At 41.0% G+C, this 20,851-nt stretch overlaps 1 protein-coding gene across 5 annotated transcripts in view; it reads left to right on the forward strand.

The window, feature by feature from the left end:
• Positions 1-20,851, forward strand: part of KANK4 (KN motif and ankyrin repeat domains 4) — a 53,101-nt gene that overhangs the window by 16,591 nt on the left and 15,659 nt on the right. For 4 of the 5 annotated variants that reach the window (XM_048497354.1, XM_048497358.1, XM_048497353.1 and 1 more), the window contains exons 2-6: positions 7,119-7,195; positions 8,902-10,920; positions 12,011-12,122; positions 19,144-19,377; positions 20,654-20,741. In XM_048497354.1, the coding sequence (XP_048353311.1) occupies positions 7,147-7,195; positions 8,902-10,920; positions 12,011-12,122; positions 19,144-19,377; positions 20,654-20,741 (2,502 nt within the window). In that variant the 5' untranslated portion in view covers positions 7,119-7,146. Of the gene's footprint in view, positions 1-2,439; positions 2,515-7,118; positions 7,196-8,901; positions 10,921-12,010; positions 12,123-19,143; positions 19,378-20,653; positions 20,742-20,851 lie in introns of those variants that run through there. The other variant, XM_048497357.1, reaches the window with a different exon arrangement.

Here is a 20,851-nt window from a genome sequence, read left to right on the forward strand (position 1 = left end):
ATGCGACTGCACTTGGAGTACTGTGTTCAGTTCTGGTCTCCACATGTCAAAAAGGATATTGAAGAGATAGAAAAATGCAGAGAAGAGCAATGAGGATGATTGAAGGATTGGAGCACCTTCCTTATGAGGAGAGACTGCAGCATTTGGGACTCTTTAGTTTGGAGAGGAGACGTCTGAGGGGGGATATGATTGAAGTCTATAAAATTATGCATGGGGTAGAAAATGTTGACAGAGAGAAAATTTTCTCTCTTTCTCTCAATACTAAAACCAGAGGGCATGAAAATGCTGGGAGGAAGAATTAGGACTAATAAAAGTAAACATTTCTTCATGCAACGAGAGATTGGTGTTTGGAATACGCTGCCACAGGAGGTGATGATGGCCACTAACCTGGATAACTTCAAAAGGGGCTTGGACAGATTTATGGAGGAGAAGTCGATCTATGGCTACCAATCTTGATCCTCCTTGAACTGAGATTGCAAATGCCTTAACAGACCAGGTGCTCGGGAGCAACAGCAGCAGAAGGTCATTGCTTTCACATCCTGCATGTGAGCTCCCAAAGGCACCAGGTGGGCCACTGCGAGTAGCAGAGAGCTGGACTAGATGGATTCTGGTCTGATCCAACAGGCTCATTCTTATGTTCTTATGGCCCTTATATCAATGTATCCCTGAGATACCGTGGCATAAATGCTAGTTATGCCTTTGCTGGACCCAGTGCTACCGTGTCTCTCTCAGGGACTGGCATAGCTCTGCTGCGACTGCACACTGGTGCAACTCAGGCACAGGCCTCTGCACCTGCATCATCATGATATTGTATAATATTATGTTGTTCACCACCCTGAGCCCCTCGGGGGACAGTGGTCTAGAAATTTAAAATATAAATAAATTATGGGTGGATTGCAGGGCATGGCTGGACTTGGTGCATTCCCTACGCCCTTTCATCCTGGGAACACCCCCTGAAGTAGATCAAAGTTGCACCTATAGTTCCATCTACAATTTGCATAGAAATACTCTCATATACCTGCATCCCTCCCTTTTTAGGAAGTTAAAGAGAAATACTCTCATATACCTGCATCCCTCCCTTTTTAGGAAGTTAAAGAGAAAATATATTTTCTTCATCGCCCTAGGAATGCAGGAACTTTTTCTGTTCTTTGCAAAGAATAATGTTGTGCTATTTTGCAAATGCCACACCATTGGATAGGATGACAGTCACTTTCCTATTAGAAGTAACAAGTGCAGACCAAATGTTGTATTGTGTTTTAAGCTGGCTTTTCACCTTGCCTCTAGCTTCTGCTCTGTGGAGCATTTCTGCTTGAAAAGGCACATTGCTGATTTCACCAGCTGGGAAATAGTGATAAGTCATTTTCGCTGTTTATTACAAATGTCCAACACCTATAAAAAGACAGCCATTCTTGCATAATGATTGGTTAGTAATGAGAAAATTCAGGTTCAAATATATACTTGTGGGCACAGCCAGTCACAGTTCTCTGGCAAGGTATCTTTATGATTCACACGTTTGTCACGTTCATACTTTATATTTTAGTCAGACATTTAAAACCTCTTAGATACACTCTTAAAAATGCCATCTGTGAAATAGCCCTAAGAGTGTATTGTTGAAGGCTTTCATGGGCAGAATCACTGGGGTGCTGTGTGGTTTCTGGGCTGTATGGCTGGGTTCTAGTAGCAATTTGTCCTGATGTTTTGCCCGCATCTGTGGCTGGCATCTTCAGAGGATCTGTAGTAAAGCAAGTGGAGTATATATACCTGTGGAATGTCCAGGGTGGGAGAAACAACCATTTGCCTGTTTTAACAAGTGTAAAGGGTGAAATTTGCAAGCTTGATCCCACACAACACATGCAAATCCACTTGCTTTACTACCATCAGATCCTCTGAAGATGCCAGCCACAGATGGGAGCGAAACGTCAGGAGAAAATGCTACTAGAACACTGCCATACAGCCTGGAAACCACACAACACCCCAGCCTAAGAGTATTTAAATGAGAACTTGGTAGCTTCCATTTCAGCTTCAGAACCCTCTTGACATAAGTCTTCTGTTAGTTGCAATGCAAGTTTTATTTTAAGGAAAGGGTGGTTTTTTTTGTTACTACAAATTCAATTCATCATATGAGATTTTTCTCTTACAAGAAACTTCCAGACTGACAGCTAACTTGAGCAACTTTTCAACTTTGGAACAGTTTAGCTATCTTGCAACTTCCCTTGTCTGTTCAGTTTCCTTGCATAAATGTCCTTTTGACTTAGTTGTGCCTTCGCTATTTTTCCTTTGCTTGCCTTCACTGATTTCTCAAGAGCAGGGATGACACAGTATCCATGTCATCCCACTACCACTTACAACAAGATGTGGCAACCAGAGGTGGAAAATTAGAGTTTGAAATGTTTCTCGTCAATCACAGAAGCATTTGGAAGACATTCCTGCCTCCTCCTTCAGAAGACTTTGCCTGCTGCTCCAGCTGCCTCCCACTGACCAACCACTAGATTACAGACTAGTAACTTGGAATCGGTAATGACAGTAGAAGCTTTGCTGGGCTTTCTTTTCCGGTTGTGTAGATTGTGTTTTTCCATTGGTGCTTTGCTGTGGCTGTTGATCTGCATAATTTGAAGGAATAAAAAGCCACAGACAAAATGGTCCATTCAGAGTGGGTTACATATTATAATTAATTATGCTACACATTAATTGTTTGTTGAGATTTCTAATAATGTCTTCAGTCAGGGAATTATGTTTATATTTTCTTATTTGTTAGAGCAGAATTGTTATTGAAACACCCCAGATGTGGAATGTAAATTGATCTGCAAAGTAGAGGTATATGCTGTGTAAACTGAACTTGAAGTTATTAACAACAGATGTTCTGATCTGCAGTGAAATGTCTTAAAGACTAGGATTTATCCCAAAGTTCACAGCCCAAAGTGATAATAATCAGGCTACCAGCAGCAGTCTCAGAGTTTAAAGCATACCTTTTTCAGGCTGTCAAGTGGGAAAGAAGAGGAGGAATTAAGATAGTTCTCAAGAACAGAGATGTATATAGAAATGTATAGAAATGTACGTGTTCCTAGCCAGCAGGGGCATACCTGCGAGAGGAACATATGGGGTCACATGTCCCCGGGCTCAGACCTTCTGGTCATGTGGGGGTGGTGGTGCAGAATTTCCGTTTCTCTGAGGGCATGACAGCATCTGTTTTTTTTAAAATTTTCTTCCTACCATTCCGTAGCTACGCAGGCATGCACAAATGAACACTTCCAGCCATGCTGATGTCTCACTATAAGACCATCTGCACCTGCACAGCTACCCAGTTGTAAGCTGCGAAATTTTTTAAAAAGAAAAACGGAGGTGAATAAAGCTCCAGCCTGGCCATTCGCTCACAAGCGGCTGCAACCTAGGATTTTTTGAAAGACTCACTAATAGCGCAATTTTAAAAAGACAAAGTTGGGGGAAATAACACAGAGCGGACTTGTTTTGGGGGCGGGATCTGTGTGAAGCCCCCCCCCCCCCAGCAGGTTTTTTAGCATCCTACATCCATGTTTATTGACTCATGAGAAAGGGGCCTTAGCACAATTCAGAGCAGTGGATGCAATAAGGATATAAGGACATCCTGCACATATGATAATGGAATATAGAGAAAAGAGGAGGCAGTATTGAGATGAAAAGGGAAAAGGAGAAGAGGAAATGAGTTTAGGATTGAGAATTATCACCTTTTCTTTTATTTGTTGCTTAGTCTGCTGTGGTTATATGTTATGTGTATCCCTTTAAATTCTTATTAAACTTTTTAACAAGGGATTTTCATGGGATTGTTTCTGTAGGCACCAATTGTTGCCTTCACAGATGCATGTGAATTCAAAAATGGGTTACTTTATCCTGACTGTAACCCATTATAATTTGCTGTGCAGAAGGGGCCTCAGACTATTTAGACCAGTGATTCCCAAAGTGGGCGCCACCGCCCCCTGGTGGGTGCTGCAGCGATGCAGGGGGGCGGTGATGGCCACAGGTAGAAACATTAATACATATATCTTTCCGTTTAATTGCTATTAAAATTTAAAAAAATAATTTCCAGGGGGCGCTAAGTAATATTTTTTTCTGGAAAGTGGGCGGTAGGCCAAATAAGTTTGGGAACCACTGATTTAGACCCTGAGGTATTTACTGGGCTATAAATCTTCCTGAAATCAATGAAGAATCTGTTTTGATTAAATATCTTTAGGATCACAATATTACTGTGAAGTACTTAGATGTTTCTGTTTGAGAATGTGTAATCATTTGAGATAGTATTTTCTTCTTCATAATCTGCAAAAAAGCATAGCTGAGCTTTTTCTCAGCATGGTCTCTAGAAATGTTCTGTTCTTTGCATGTTTGAACACGAATTATAATTTCATTCTTCTGTGCTATCTTAGTGAAAACTTGTATTTGCTTTGAAAGCAAGGTCACTGGTCAGCTGACCAACTTCTTTAGCAGTAGGAAAATATACATTTTGCCATGCAATTCATGACTTTCAGGAGTACTGCAAGAGCTCCCAAGAAAGAAAAAAACTTTCCTTGTTTCCTTTTCTACCTTTTGATTTGGAATCTAGGAGAATGAGAAGGTAACCTGAAAAAAGTGCTTGTGTTTTAACTCCAGTAATATGAAATTGCTGCAATGCAGTTGAAAATTATTGGCTGTTATCAGAAAGCTGCTGCAATCGCCCTTAATGAGATTTCATTAACATGTCATCCCACTGGAGAGAAATGATCTTTGTTTCATAACCTCAGCTTCAAATGTTTCTAATCAATCAGAAGCTCCTTTCCTACAGTGAATTTTGCAGGCATTACTCTTAATGACTTAGTTAACTTGATGTTAACACAGTTTAGTATGGCACTAATTGGTGTTTTCTGAAATCAGTTTATTTAAAGAGCCTTCTAGTAAGTGCAAAAATATGGTGTTTGTTTGCTGAAGTATGTACTCTTTAGTGTTTAAAGCAAATAGTGTCATTGTATCATCATTGCAAATGACTTCTAATCTCTGACCTACCAAAAAATAAAAATGCGGTTTTACATCATTCGAGGAAAGTGAAAGCAATGTGTTCCCACTGTAGAAAATAAGTCCCAATATTAAAATGGCTGCCTTGGGTAAAACAACCTGTATTTCTAGAATGCCCGGGGCTCACAGCAGTTTTAACTGCATTCTGCTCTGTGGTCCCTGAGGATTCTTCCCCACTAATCTTTTTTTTTAATTCACACACCCCATTTTTGTAGTAACAGAAGTAAAATATGGTCCAGAAGCCTTTGCAGCTGGCCAGATTTTCTGGTTTTAACATAGACCAGGCAAGACATATACACACCAAGATAATTAAAGAACCTAGTTGATATACACCCCTTTTGTTTCTGTCTGATAGATAATTTCTCTAAGGAAAAGAGATTAAAATACCAGGTACAAGCTGTTAGATTTTTGTAACAAGGTCTGATGTAATGTTTAAGAGAGTTTATGAATTTTGCTGAAGGTGTAAAAAGTTTGTTTAAATAGGTTATATACCAGTATATTGGATTAAAACAGTTTTAGAGAATAGCTATTCTATGTACAGTTTAATAAATATATTAATGGAATTTATATAATATATTCTTGATTATGAATGAATAGAAAAAACAATATTCTTTGTGTTAAGCCTCTGCTTAACACAGTGTTTTAGAAAAAGCCTAGTTACCCAGGAAAAATTGGGAACCTGCCTGAAGACTTCCACTGAAATTTAGCCACACTCCCTAAACTTGATATGTTACATAAGATTGGGATGGCCAGAATGGAAGAGAACTCTTAGATAGTTGATTGGAAATGCTATATTGAAGTGTAAAGTTTCGTCATGACGTATGTGAGATTTATGGGTTTGTTTTGAATAGTGTTGTATTCTTATAAAAAAGGACTAACTTTCTTTGTCAGTCCAATCCTCTCCTGTTTGCCACTAGAATAGGCTGACCAGCCGTCCCACTTTTGGCGGGACCGTCACGCCTTTGGACAATTTGTCCCGCGTCCCGCTGGTTCTACAAATTGTCCCTATTTTTGGGAAACTGCTGCACTGCCTTGGGGGAGCAAGGCAGTGCGGCAGCCTCCCGTGCGCCTGACCGCAGGAGCGCATGGGCTTCTGGGGCTTGCCATTTGCTGCCCTGTCACAGGGCGGCAAACGGCAAGCCCCAGAAGCCCGTGCGCATTTGCGGTTGCGCGCACGCGGCCGCTTCCCCATCCCGGGTCAGAAAGGTGACCATCTGGTCACCTTACACTAGAATCTCTGACAAATAAAATTCATTATTTCAAGCCTCTTGTCTCCTGGCATTCCTCACCTTCCCCTGCCAGGAGTAAAAGGTAAACTGCATGTTGTTTCTCGGAGCAACATTTTTTCAAAATGGCCACTGCAGGTAAAAATGCCTGTATCTCTGGAATCCCTTGGGCTATCATAGCAGTTTTAGCTGCATTTTGCTTGGGGTCACTTAGGGGTTATTCTACCACTTCCTTTCAATACAAAGGAGGTCCAGGAAGTGGTTGAAAATTAATTCAACCCTGAGGTTCTATCTTTCAGTGAGACAATGTACAGAGTTCTGTAGCTGTAGAAAATGATCTCCTGGACAGATATGTACATATAGCAAGAACTGCTTGTAGATTTGATTTAGAGCAGGTCTCAAAGCGTGTACTAGATAAGTACTCAAAGGATAAGGTTGCCAACTGTGGCATGGGAAATTGCTGGACATTTTGGGGATTGAGCCTAGGGAGGGCAGGGTTTGGGAAAGCGAGAGACTTCCATCAAGATATAAAGTCATAGAGTCCACTCGCTAAAGCAGCCTTTTTTGTCAGGGGAACAGATCTCTGCAATTTGGAGATCAGTTGCAATTGATCTCATTCATTTCATTTCATTTTCATTTTAACCTTTAATGGCATATAAATTATTAGCATATTTCCATGCAATTGATCTCTCAATCTCCAGGTTCCTTCTGGAGATTGGCAACTGTATCTAAGGACAATAATTTCATTCCATACATTCAGACATGCTGTGATAGCACCATGTTTAAAGCTCTATGGAATATAATGAGAAAAATAGTAAGAAACATGAGATGTATTGAAACAACAATATAAATTAACTATTATATACTTTTTTTTAGGGCGGGCTCAACTTCCTCAGGTGATGACATGACATCAACTGATCAGGCAAAATTATCCACAATGGAGAGCACTGATGGTATGGATGCAGTACTTAACTGAGACTTTTTAAAAACCCTTACATTGTTAATCAAAATAAACACAGGCCGATTACCCATCTTTGTTGCACGGTGGGATTGGAACATGTCGGGGCAAGAAATCTTGTCCCAACATGCTTCCTCTTTGAGGTATGCTGAGAGAGGAGGCACGTTGTGGCAAGATTTCTTGTCCCAACATGCTTTCTCTTGTCCAGCACGTGCTTCTCACTTTCCACAGTGAATATGACAGCGACTTTTGCACCAGAGGGGGCGAGGGCGGGGAATGCCTGCAATGGTAATTGGCCACATTTTGTCATGTTTTTCTAGTTAGATATTTTTGCTCTTTTCTGTGCCCACAGAGCTGTTCAGTTGTTTCCTTGCTGGATCAGTTGTGTCTGCAAATTTTTAAATACAGAACTAAAGCCAAAGCTGAAATATGCATTATCCACACCAGGTATAATAGTAAGGATTTATATATCAGAATTATTCAGTTCTTTCCAAAGAAGATTTGTAGTGCAACCTACAATTGCTGTCATTTACATAATTGCCCATTCAAATGACGATTTAGCCAATTCCTGATTACTTTTGATGGTACAATTACATGATTCAGTCCCAGAAAATAAGATTACACATTTGCACATGGAGCTTTGGGACTGTATCTCTAAGCTGACTCCACAGAGACGTCTCAGATGACTTATTGCCATCCATACTTTCTTCCTTTTGCCTTGTGTATGGAGGCTAACTCTACAGTGTTTTAATGAAATTGTTTTGCAGTTGCACCTGAGCTGCATACATAGTGATATAGGCTGATTTTAACTTTGGTTCAATGGATCTATGCTGTTGCACCCTTTGAGACTGCTTGTGGTGGGGGACTCAGAACAACATTTTAGTTTCCACCACAACAGGGCTACCCTGGAATGAAACATAAATAGTTTAAATCAGTGGTGGGATTTAAATAATTTAACAATTGGTTGTTTACAAGCACCATTTTAACAACCAGTTTTGCCAAAGTCGTGCCAACCTTCTGAATCCCACCACTGGTTTAAATGCTTAATAACTGCACAGAGAATTAGTGAGAAGATGCTGTCATGCGTGCCTGGGGTTAGTCCTCTGCACGGGACTAAATGGCACCTTGTTCCTGTCTTCTCCAGCCTGTACAACTGCATGGGGAGGCCTGCACAGAAGCTGGAGGCAAGGCATAGGGGTGCCGAGCCCCACACCCAGCGTCCGTACAGGTTGAGTCCCACCCCCAGCCTCTATGCAGACCTGCTGGGCCTGAAAAGGCCTGCAAGGAAGCTAGAGGTGGGGCTCAGTGGCGTCCTGCAGGGAGGGAGCGGGAGCTGTCCTGCAGGGGGGCAGGGCTCAGTGGTGTGCGGCTGGGGTGCACACCTTTTGGTCATGTAAGGAGGCACACAGCACCTCCCCTCCATGTGACCAAAAGGCATGTACCTAAGGACATGGGTGACCCCATGTCCCTAAAGGCTTTGCATCTCTAGTTGGAGGGAGTGACTTGAGGCGCTGCGACAGCATATGCATGGCCATCTCATTGATTCGAAATTGTATTTTTCAGCTATCATTGTTAGCTGCCCTTTATAAGAAAAAAACAAAAAAAGACAAAAGCCAAAAATAATGAAAAATTCTATTTTACCAGGTAATAGATCTGATTTTATTGATTTTTTAAAAAATAGGATTGTTTTTATTTCAACAGGTAACTGGTCATCAGAAACAGAGGCTAAAGATCCACCCCAGAGTTCTTATTCTGTTGAAACACCATATGGCTTCCACTTAGATCTTGATTTCCTGAAGTATGTTGATGACATTGAAAAAGGATATACTATCAAGCGGATTCCAATTCATAGAAAAGCAAAGCATCCAAAATTTAGCACTCTACCTCGGAATTTCAGTCTTCCAGAAAATGGATCCAAGGCCTATTCGCCCTCCCAAAGTAGCAGCTTTCTCACACAGAGGAAAACCTCCTTAGGAACAGAGGAAAGTACTTTTCCTGTCACATCCATAGAGTCATCATCATCTTCAGCCTATCTAAATGAGCCAAGTTACAGAAGAAAAGCTCTCTTAATAGAGACCATCAAACAAGATTCTGTTAATCTTGGAGAGGAGCCCAGTAAATGTAGTAGAGGGAGGCCTCAGCTGCTGAGGGCATCCAGTATGCCTGCCACACTTCCACCAGTCCAAAATTCTGAAGAAAATTGGCTATCAGAAGATTCTCCACCATTAGAACTTTTGCAATCTATGGATGGAAAGGACTTAGAATTTGATTTAACTCCCTCTAAGGAATCACTGGAATTAGACAGCTTCAGTGATTCTTCATTAATGGTCTCTGAAAATGTAAGATATCTGAAACCACAAAATATTATGGCATCCTGTGCTAATCAGAAACCTACAGATCAAGAGACAGCTACTCTTATGGAAGAGAAGCAAGAAGAGGAGCTTCCTAAAGAAAAGATTCAACTCTGTGATCTGTGGCAAAATCAGCATTTAATATCTGAAGAACTACTTGTAGTTACTGAAAGTTCAGAAGAAGCATGTAGTGTAAGAGAGGCAAATAACTGTCTGCTGTTAGTCCAGAGCGGACTAGATTCTTCTGGAACTTTGGAACCCATATGTGAAAGCCAGTCTCAGGAGGAAACAGAACTGAATATATGTGAGCATATACCACAGGTGATCAAGGAGGATGAAGTTAGCAGCCTTGTCACAAGTGAGATGGGGGCAGCCTTGCACCTTGAGCCTTTGGCTGATGAAGAACCTAGCAAGATTGTAGCCTTGAAGCATCATATTGCCATTTTGGAAGAGCAGCTAAATAATAAAACGGAGGAACTTGAGCAGATCCGCATCATTTTGAAGCAGCAAGATAAGGAGATCAAGGCAAAGGAAAGAAGTATTGAGATACTGGTAAGCTCCAAAGCTCAGCTGGAAGAGAAACTCTGTTGGGAGAGCTCCAGAGAAATTAAACCATCCATGCAGGCTAGCAGTGCACTACATTACCATGATGCTGCTGTGAATACTGAAACTGTGCATGAAAATGTAGCGAAAGGGGCATCTGACAAAGGAATCAATGTGAGCATCAGCATACCTATGGAATCTGTAGGATGTGATGCTCATACAGCTAATAATGTGAATATGCAACTTGAGGAAATAAGTGAAGAGTTTGTTTATACAGACCATGAAAGGGCAAGTATCCCTATAAGTGCTGGAGAGCAAGACTGCACATCTTTTGGGATGGAGCAGGTGAGTGATGGTTCCATTCTCATAATGAAGAATAATGTGCTGAACACTGATGAGCATATTGATAAGAACAAGTATCAGAATGAAGTATACCAGTGTGGCATGCAGTTGTCTTCTTCTAGAGTTCCAGGTGGTGGAAGATGCTCAGAACTTGCTGATGCAAAGGAAGAAAGAAATGAAACTGTTTATAAAGAAGATTTTAATCAAGATTTGAATGATGAAGAGAACCACCCAGAACCAATGGATTCACCTGCAGATCCCTCCATAAGACAATATGTTAAAAAAATCCAGGACCTTTTACAAGAACAATGGATGTGCCTAGAACATGGCTATCCAGAACTGGCCAGTGCAATTAAGCAACCTGCCTCAAAGCTCAGTTCTATTCAGAACCAGCTTGTTAATTCCTTGAACTTGTTGCTCTCTGCTTACACAATGCAAACACCAGCAGACGAGGAGAATTCCAGCACACAATGTCAACAGTTGGGTAAATAGTATTGACAGAGCCAGTCATCTTTTCTTTTACATCATCAGGGCTCAAGGATGGGGTAGGTGGGGTACATTTCATTAGAGCCTTGGGGAGCCAAGTTCAAGGCCATTCCTGTAATATAATCTATTTAGGTCATTTTAGAAATAAATAAATGTTTCTTTGATGACTCATTAGGTTATTTGTAGGGTTGGAGCTCATAGCACAAGCTTTTTCCAGTTCAGATGAATGATGTTGGGCCTTAAATATTAGGGTAACATTGAACAACATTGAATGAATTTCCTTGCCATTGAAAAGGCTTTCCTTTCCAAAGAAATGAATGAAAACAAAATTTCATAAAAGAAATCTATAAAAGTATATAAACCAAAAACTGTTATAAAATCAGTGTGACCTAACATCTCCTAAATGCATGTTATTGTGATAAAAAATCCTTCCCCTTTTGCCACATCACTATTCATTTATATATTTTATATATTTTTTAAAAAATTATATACTACTTCTTCAGAGGGGTATTAGAGGTAAAATGGAACAAAGTACAATGGAACAATTAATCATTATAAAAACCGAATAAACACCAATAATAAGCAAAAGAAGCCAGGGTAATAAAGAAAGGAAACAAATAAAAACAATTAAAAAGGAATTTGGTGATCCTTGCAATGCCAATATGGTATTTTAGGAATTTTAATTACGTGATCATAGATCGAAGGAAACATAAGCCTGGTTCTTACATTATCACATTGGTATGTGCTTTACTTAAAAATGCTTATGATGGGAATGTCACACAGTTGTTATCATATGCGTATGTGTTATCACATGAACTAGCAAGTGAAAAATTTTCATGTCTGCACCTCATCTTCTGTTTCCACACATGTATCTCAACTGTGGGGAATGATGTCAAATACAGTGCTGTGTGAAGCTTCTGCCACACATCGTTGTTTTGACAAGCATCCACACTGCCACTATAATGCAAGCATGGGCATCAGGATCAGGATGTAAGCACAAGGGGACACTGCTAAAAGTACATGATGCAATTATGGACAAACTATTATAACAGTCTTGATATTCTGTATTTTTAATATATTTCTATTAGAGATCTCTCCCAGCACAAGTCTTAAATCTATTATGAAAAAGAAAGGCACTGGCTTTCATACGGGAGGTAACAGCACCAAAAAGAACCTTCAGTTCGTTGGGGTAAATGGTGGGTAAGCATCAATTAAAAAGACAAAAATGTATTTTCATGTATAATGCTATCATTTCTTGTATGCCAAACAAGATAAGAGAAGACTGTTATTTTCCTGTATTTCTTTCTGATGACACTTCTGTAAGCCTGGGAGGAAGCAATGGGGTACATGAAATTTCCAGAAAATTTGGATGCCGCTGCACTGGCATCAATGAATATTGAATTTAATTGCACAGAGACCATAAAATTGGTGAAAACTGTAACCTGCAATGAGCTCCTGGCACCCAGGAAACGTGTGCATTCTCTTGAAGTCAAGGTGGCAGACCTGGAGAAGCTGAGAGAGGTAGAGGGTGACAGACAAGGCTCTCTGGGTGACATCTCTTCAGATGTCATGGAGAATGAGGGTCTGGGGGATGGAGGGTGACAGTCTGAGGACATGGATAGGAAATTTATGGGATCCTATGAGACTGTGGTGAAAGCCGTTAAAAAGGAATACCTGATGGCCTTCATCACATCCACTAGTGATTATGTCTTTAACCACCCTCACTGAGAAATGTTCAAATGTTATGAGTTTGTTAGGTTTTGCCAAGTTTTTTGTCAGTCCACCAAGGCCTCCACAGCAGCATTAATACAGTTAGTGAACTGAAGGCCTCTTGCTCATTATCAAGTCCTATGTTGGAACAGTTCAGCCACCTCTCCCAATACACTGGATGTAAAGCCTACCACTTGCCCCTTGGACCTGGGCCTGTCATAGCTGGTGATAGCCAGTGGTGACGGTATACAGGTTCCGTGAAGTTATTTAATATCTGCATGTGCCCTCTTGCCCAGGTGTTCTGGAGCTTCAGACTGGGCTGTCATCCATGTACAGATGACACCCAGGTGTATCTGTTGATGGGCAGTTGACCAGATGCCACCCTGGATATATTGGCCAGGTATCTGGAGGGCATGGTATAAAATCTGAAACAGAGTTGGCTGAAATTAAATCTATCAAAGATGGAGGTCCTATTGCTGGGCTGGGGAAATTTAAAATGGGATTCCAGCTTCCAACTCTAGATGGTGTGCAGTTGACACCTATGCTGACTGTCAGGAACTTGGGTATGGTTCTGGATGCCTCCCTTTCAATAGAGGCACAGGTTGACTACAGGCAAATGTAGTCAAATGGCCTTCTTCCATATTTGTCAGGTTATTTGTCAGCTGGAACCCTTTCTGTCTAGAGGCGTAGTGAGGGAAAATGGAGCCCAGGGCAAAACCTGAGTTTTACAGGCCTCCAACACCCCCGTATGGGCAGCTGCCCTCCCCCACCATGACCAAAGGCCACCCTCCCACACTAGAACAATTTTTTTGCACCAGGTGATCTCAAAGCCACCATCACATTATAGAACATGTCCCAGTTCACAAATCTGAACACAGCAATGGGCCATGCCACACAGCAGAAATAAAAATTTTTGACAATATTTTGAAAATGCTTTCAAAATGTTTAACAACTGTTATAACACTAAAAAATGTTTTAAGTGTCATATGATTTAAAATGCCTATTACCCTCCACTCATTCCTTTGCATTTCTCCCAAACATTGCTAGAAATAATAGCCAATTTGGATTCATATCAAACTTGCCCAAGTAAAGCATAGTACAAGCAAGTCTGAATTTCCATCTTTTCCTCTGAATGCCTATTTCACACTTGTATCTAAGGGTGCAGCCCAAAGTAACCCCTGGATGACCCAAAGGTTCCTCCGAGAGAGAGAGAGAGAGAGAGAGAGAGAGAGAGAGAGAGAGAGAGAGAGAGAGAGAGCTTATGTATTCCTTTGAATTCATATGATGAGCACTCATCAGCCTGGGTAGCTAAGGCCTGAAGCTGCTGTGGGCTGCTATGGGCGCAGAATCTACTTTCTTGACTTGCTCTTGAAAAATCTGTCATGAGTGCTGAAACTGTGCAGAACTTCCACATTCAGAGGCAGTAAACCTCTGAATACCAGTGCCAAGAGGCAACAATAGACTTTGGCCTCTATGTCTTTTGTTGAACCTCAGAGAGTTTACTTTGGGGAGTTTACTCCAAGCATTAAGCATTTAATATGTGGGGAACATTTAATACTGTGGGGAGCATTTAATACTGTGGGGAGTTTACTCCAAGCATTAAGCATTTAATATGCAACTTATCCCTGAAATCAGGCTCCATCCCTGAAGACTGGAAGATGGCCAATGTCACACCAATCTTTAAGAAAGGATCTAGAGGGGACCCGGGAAATTACAGGCCAGTTAGTTTGACATCTGTTCCTGGTAAATTAGTAGAATCTATCATTAAAGATAAAATTATAAAACATGTAGAAAAGCAAGACCTGCTGAGAAAGAGTCAGCATGGCTTTTGCAGAGGCAAATCCTGTCTTACAAACAGAGGCAAATCCTGTCTTACAGGCAAATCCTGTCTTACAAACTTACTAGAGTTCTTTGAGGGTGTAAACAGGCATGTGGACAGGGGTGAACCGGTGGACATTGTCTACTTGGATTTCCAAAAGGCTTTTGACAAAGTTCCTCACCAGAGACTGTTGAGAAAACTCAGCAATGAAGGAATAAGAGGGGAAGTCCTCCTATAAATTAAAAACTGGTTGAGAAACAGGAAACAAAGAGTGGGTGTAAATGGGAAGTTCTCACAATGGAGAGATGTCGGGAGTGGTGTCCCCCAAGGATCCGTTTTGGGACCAGTGCTCTTTAACCTATTCATAAATGACCTGGAAGTAGGGGTGGGTAGCGTGGTGGCCAAGTTTGCAGATGATACCAAATTATGTAGGGTGGTGAGAACCACAAAGATCATGGCGAAGAGCTCCAAAGCGGACCTTGATAAATTAGGTGGAGTGGGCTCCAGAAATGGCAAATGCAGTTCAATGTAGCAAAATGTAAAGTGATGCACATAGGGGCAAAAAATCCAAACTTCACACATACACCCTACAGGGGTCAGTGCTATCAGTCACAGACCAGGAAAGGGAGTTTAGAAGTCTTAGTTGAGTAGTTCCATGGGAATGTCCCAACTCAATGCATGTGGCAGCTGTAAAAAAGGCAAACTCTATGCTGGGGATCATTAGGAAAAGGAATTGATAATAAAACTGCAAGGGGATTGTCATGCCCTTATATAAAGCAGTGGTGTGGGACCGCACTTGGAGTACTTTCGTGTCCAGTTCTGGTCGCTGCATCTCAAAAGGATATTGAGGAGATAGAAAAAGTGCAGAGAAGGGCAACAAGGATGTGATTGAGGGACTGGAGCACCTTCCCTATGAGGAGAGGCTGCAGCGTTTGGGACTCTTTAGTTTGGAGAGGAGGCGGCTGAGGGGGGATATGATTGAAGTCTACAAAATTATGCATGGGGTAGAAAATGTTGACAGAGATAAATTTTTCTCTCTTTCTCACAATACTAGAACCAGGGGGCATACATTGAAAATGCTGGGAGGAAGAATTAGAACTAATAAAAGGAAACACTTCTTCACGCAACGTGTGATTGGGTGTTTGGAATATGCTGCCACAGGAGGTGGTGATGGCCACTAACCTGGATAGCTTTAAAAGGGGCTTGGACAGATTTATGGAGGAGAAGTCAATTTATGGCTACCAATCTTGATCCTCCTTGATCTGAGATTGCAAATGCCTTAGCAGACCAGGTGCTCAGGAGCAGCAGCAGCAAAAGGCCATTGCTTTCACCTCCTGCATATGAGCTCCCAAAGGCACCTGGTGGGCCACTGCGAGTAGCAGAGAGCTGGACTAGATGGACTTTGGTCTGATCCAGCTGGCTTGTTCTTATGTTCTTATGTTCTTATGTTCATTCCAACATATCACTCTCTACAATCCCAGATGTAGAGAAATTATGCACAGCTATGTGTTTGTGTCCCCTGCTCTTTCTTCTAGCCTCCTTTGTTTACAATTTAGACATCACAAACAAGCAGTGGTGACATTAAAACATTGAAAATATAGCTACTATTAAAACATCCTATACTAGGGTTGCCTGCTCCAGACTGGGAAATACCTGGAGATTTTCAAGGTGAAACCTGAAGAAGGGGTGTTCAGAGAGAGGACAGACTTCAGTGGACTGCAATGCAGAACCTACCATACAAAGTTGCCATTTTCTCCTGGTGAACTGATCTGTGTATGCGGACATCATTTGTAATTCCAGGAGATCCCCAGCCACCACCTGGAGGTTGGAACAATATATGACTTGCACTCCTTAGCGAACTATTATGTATCTGAAATTCATTCCACTATCTATAGTGAAAAACCACATTATTCACTTTACTTTGAGAGACACAGTATTATAAAATTATATGCCAAAAGCTATTCCAAAAACAAAAAGGCTTAAAGATAGATATTTTTCAAGTGGAATCAAGTATGCAAAACTAACATCACATACATGTATCTGCATAATTTTTTTTTACTATATGGCTTATGCATAATATAAAAAACAACTAATTAAAACTTTGCAGGTTCAATTGTTCAAGTTTCATGGCTGGATGCATTCTAGCATTTATGAGATTATTTTGTAAACTCTGCAGATTCTGAATCTCCAAAGTTTGTGCTGCCTATGTTCTGTTTACATAATGCAGTTTTATAGTGCTAAACCATTCCCTAGAAAGGGATTATTTTCATATTCAATGCATTAAAGATCTTGTGTAAATGCAATTCACAGATATCATACTGTGCTTATGCTGGAAGATAACAGGTAAAATGTATTTTGTTCTAATTAGCCACAAAGCTTTTGTTCTGATTAGCCCCCAACAGTGATTTTGTCCTCCCACGTGACTCCCATGGCGGGTGTCCAGGACATTTGTCCCCAGACAAATTTGTTCCTGTGGGAGCTTCCACTGGTCTCAACCCTACCTAGCCACAGTGATCCATGCAATGGTCATCTCCAGATTAGTCTACTATAACTCACTCTACGCAGGGCTACCCTTGAGACTGCTCCAGAAACTGTAGCTGGACAGGTCCTCACTGGGACAATGTGGGGGGCACACATCTAATCAGTGCTCCAGGTAGAATACTGTCCTTGATCCAGATGGAATACTGAGTCCGGCTCAAGGTTTTGGTATTGACTTTTAAAGCCCTAAACAGTCATATCTGTAGGACCCTTGCCCAGTACACCTTTCCAAAGAGTTCTATGCTCAGCAAGTAACAACTTACTTGTGGTCCCTGGCCTGAAAAATGTCCACCTGTTCTCAGCCTTTTCAGCTTTGGCTCCTGTCTGGTGGAATGTTTTCTCAAATGAGATCCATTCCCTGCAGAATTTACTTCAATTCCATAGGGCCCGGAAGACAGAGATGTTTCTACAGGCCTATGGTTGAGGGCAGCAACTGTGTTGATGGCAACAACATTGGTGCTCTCTTCCCTTTCTCCCTTTCCTTCCTCATTTCCCTTGTCCCTTTTCCTTATTTTTGATTTAGAAATTTCCTTGTCATCCTTTTTCCCTGATTTGCTCCCTTCCTCTGATCAGTTTTTCCCCTTATACATTGGTTTTAGGGTGCCAGAAAATTGAAGGATTTTAAGAATGGGTTTTAATTGTATAGATTAAGTTTATCTTGTTGGGAGCCATCCTTTGCCCATCTTGACAGGAAAGGGTGGACTATAAATCAGTAAATAATAGTAATAATGTTGATCCAATAATAATGCTGATAATTTAAGTAGCCTTTACTACTGCCCATAATTTATCAAATCTCCCTTAATGCTTCCATAGCCTTTCTGTGAGTCTTGTTGATGCCCAAGGGACATGGGTGGCCTTCACATGTGTACCTTCCAATCTAAGCAAGGGATCTTAGTCTGTGTATACACAGGGCAATATGTCAAATGACATTATGAGAGGAACAGAATGAGAGGGCAGCTTTGTTGAACTAAATTCGATACTTATTGAATACAAAGAGAAAAAACAAGTGACAAAAAAAGTCTGATTACACCCATTAATGGTGCATGCACATTGTCCCCAAGAGGCTGGATTGAGATGGAGAGGAGGGGAGGTGGGAGTGAAGAATGTGGATGAAGGAAGTGAATTTCCAGGATGCAGGACTAGAGGAAGCAGTTGCAGTAATGGGGAACACAAAAAGCTTAGTTTGTAGGGAAGGCTGGGGAGGGTATGTCAACGTAGCAGAGGCAAATGAGAAGAGGTTAAAAGGAGAGAGGAAGAAAGATTCATATATTGCTTGCTTGTATCATTATCATGGCCTTGCAGTTACAAAATAATGGAGGAATAGTCTTGCAATTGTGTCTCACCTTATTGTAGTGGTAGAAAAGCAGTGACCTGAACCTAAAGATGCCAGCACAAAAGGCTGTTACTTTTTGACCAGGGTGGTGACACAGCAGGAGATGGGGCTATTCTATTACTGAATGGATTGATTAGATTACAGTATTGCCAGTGACTGTGGTGATAGGGAAGGAATATGAAAGCTGTTGTCCTGCAAACACCATTTGTTCATTTTGAGTGGGACATACCCCAGAGAATTTCACAATGAGCCCTTGACTGGTGTGTTTCAGGTTTCTCATGGATGTCTTATCAGGAAATATATGTAATTGTGCATTGATCTGATCGGAACCTATGATCAAGAAAAAACTACTAAGCCTGACATCTTCCATTTTTATCATACTGGAGACTAAGAGCCTGGAATTTATGGAAATAGTTCAAATGATTCCAGTGACATTTTTAAATTGCATGCCAGAACAAAGTACATTTTAAGCAGGAATGAAAGAGGTCAATTTTTAAAGTGATTCAGCCAAACTAATTTTTTATAATTTTGTTCTGATAATTGAGCCTTTATTCTGTCAGTTTGGTTTAAAAACACAGTAGGTTTGCAGTACTTTCATGGTTTAGAAAGCAAGCATCATTTCCATAGCAGATGTTATTGAGACCAGCAGCCCTATAACAGGCCAATGTCTAGCATCAAATTTTTGTGAGTGATTCTTCATTTCCGGGAAACAGAAAAGGAAAACCTCATAGCCTTTCATGTTTTGTGGCCATTAATTTTGCTTACTTTTTTCTAGTTGTTAAGCAGATGGAAAGCTGAATAACACTTAGCTCTTCCCCCAGTTATGAAAGTACATCCAGTGAAGATTCAAGTTGTGATGAAAGCTCGTCAACAGAAAATTCCAATAGTGATCCCGAAGGGAACTATGGCAGTGAAGGGGACAGAAGGGGGGAAGAAAACAATGAAGGTGCACAGAAAGCATCTGGACCTTCCCTGTACATGAAGAGAGAAGCTTCTGATTCAGAAGGATTTGAGAACACTAAAAGAGAAAGCACACAGCACAAGGCAGAGAGGAAGTAAGAACTGGGATGATAAACCAAGTTTTTGTATTAACATGTACAACTGTCATAGTCAGCCAGTAGCAATTACATTTGCAGATTAGACTGAAATACTGTTATTGCCCAATATATACGCTGAGGTAGACAATTACAATATAGATTTGTGGTGGGTTTCTTATATGGTACTGTTTGTAGTGTTTTAACAAGGCTCTTGTAGCAGAAAATAAACATTATTTTCCTAGTATCTCTTTTGGACAACTGCATCAGCCAGATAAACTGGCAGTAAACACTATTGGGGAGGGTAATATGTGGCCTTTGGATAACATGGGTTTGCCTGCTGCAGAGGCACTGCCACCTTGTAGTAATTGACTGGTGAACTAATACTTTTTGTGAGAGTTTTTTTTGATAGAATTCTTTAATGAGCTGTATGTGACACATTAGTCATATCCTTAACATAACCGAAAAAACCACAGTAAACCAACACAGAGTTGAGCGTACTAGCTTATGAGTTGAGCATACTTGGGGATAAGTCGAGTTTTTCAGCACATTTTTTTGTGCTGAAAAAGCCCTCCTCGACTTATATGTGAGCCACCAGCCACGGCCACCCCGCCTGTCGTCCCCCTCACTCAGTCAGTCATCTTTTTCTTTCCCCGCAGGCTCTGGAGGCTCGGTTTCAGGGGAGCTGCTGCTCCGGGCAGCCTGTCTCTATATTTCTTAAAAGGGCATTGCTCCAAAGATTGCTTAACTTAAGCAATCTTTGGAGCATTGCCCTTTTAAGAAAGCTAGAGACAGGCTGCCCAGAGCGGCAGCTTCCCTGAAATCGAGCCTGCAGAGCCTGCGGGGAAAGAAAAAGATGACTGAGTGAGGAGTGCGGCGCCCTGGTTCTTCCCTGCCCTGCCTGCTTTGGAGTTACTACCCTAGACTTATACATGAGTCAATAAGTTTTCTGAGTTTTGGGTGGTAAAATTAGGTGCCTCGACTTATACACGGGTCGACTTATACACAAATATATATGGTAATTGTGTTTTCAAAAAATCTGTGTTGGATTGGGACCAGTGTTTTTAGAATATTCCCCTTATTAGAAAGTATGTAATCCGTCTGGAGCCACAAACAGTTATGCAATGTGAATTTTTCTGAATGGGCATCTTGTTATTGTCAGTCACATGTGTTATGAGAATTAATGGTGCAATACAGGTACATCAAGTTCTTCATGGTAAAGCGATCTTCCCAATCCAAATGTACTAGGTGTTATTTATTTCTTAAAATGAATCCACAAAAATTTGTTCAATTTCAGATTTAAACCATCTGTCGATTTTCTGAAAGGATGTCAAATCTTGAGCAAAAACATGTCAGAAATAAGGACCACCAAGGACAAATTATTGGTACTATTTTTTACAGTTGTATGTTAACTGGTTCTTTCTTTAACGTTAAGACACTAATCCTATCTCAATTATTATTGCTCATAGACAAGCTTTAGAATTCGTCTTTAAAA

The sequence above is a fragment of the Sphaerodactylus townsendi genome, linkage group LG05, assembly GCF_021028975.2.
Source record: "Sphaerodactylus townsendi isolate TG3544 linkage group LG05, MPM_Stown_v2.3, whole genome shotgun sequence".
Taxonomy (NCBI): Eukaryota; Metazoa; Chordata; class Lepidosauria; order Squamata; family Sphaerodactylidae; genus Sphaerodactylus; species Sphaerodactylus townsendi.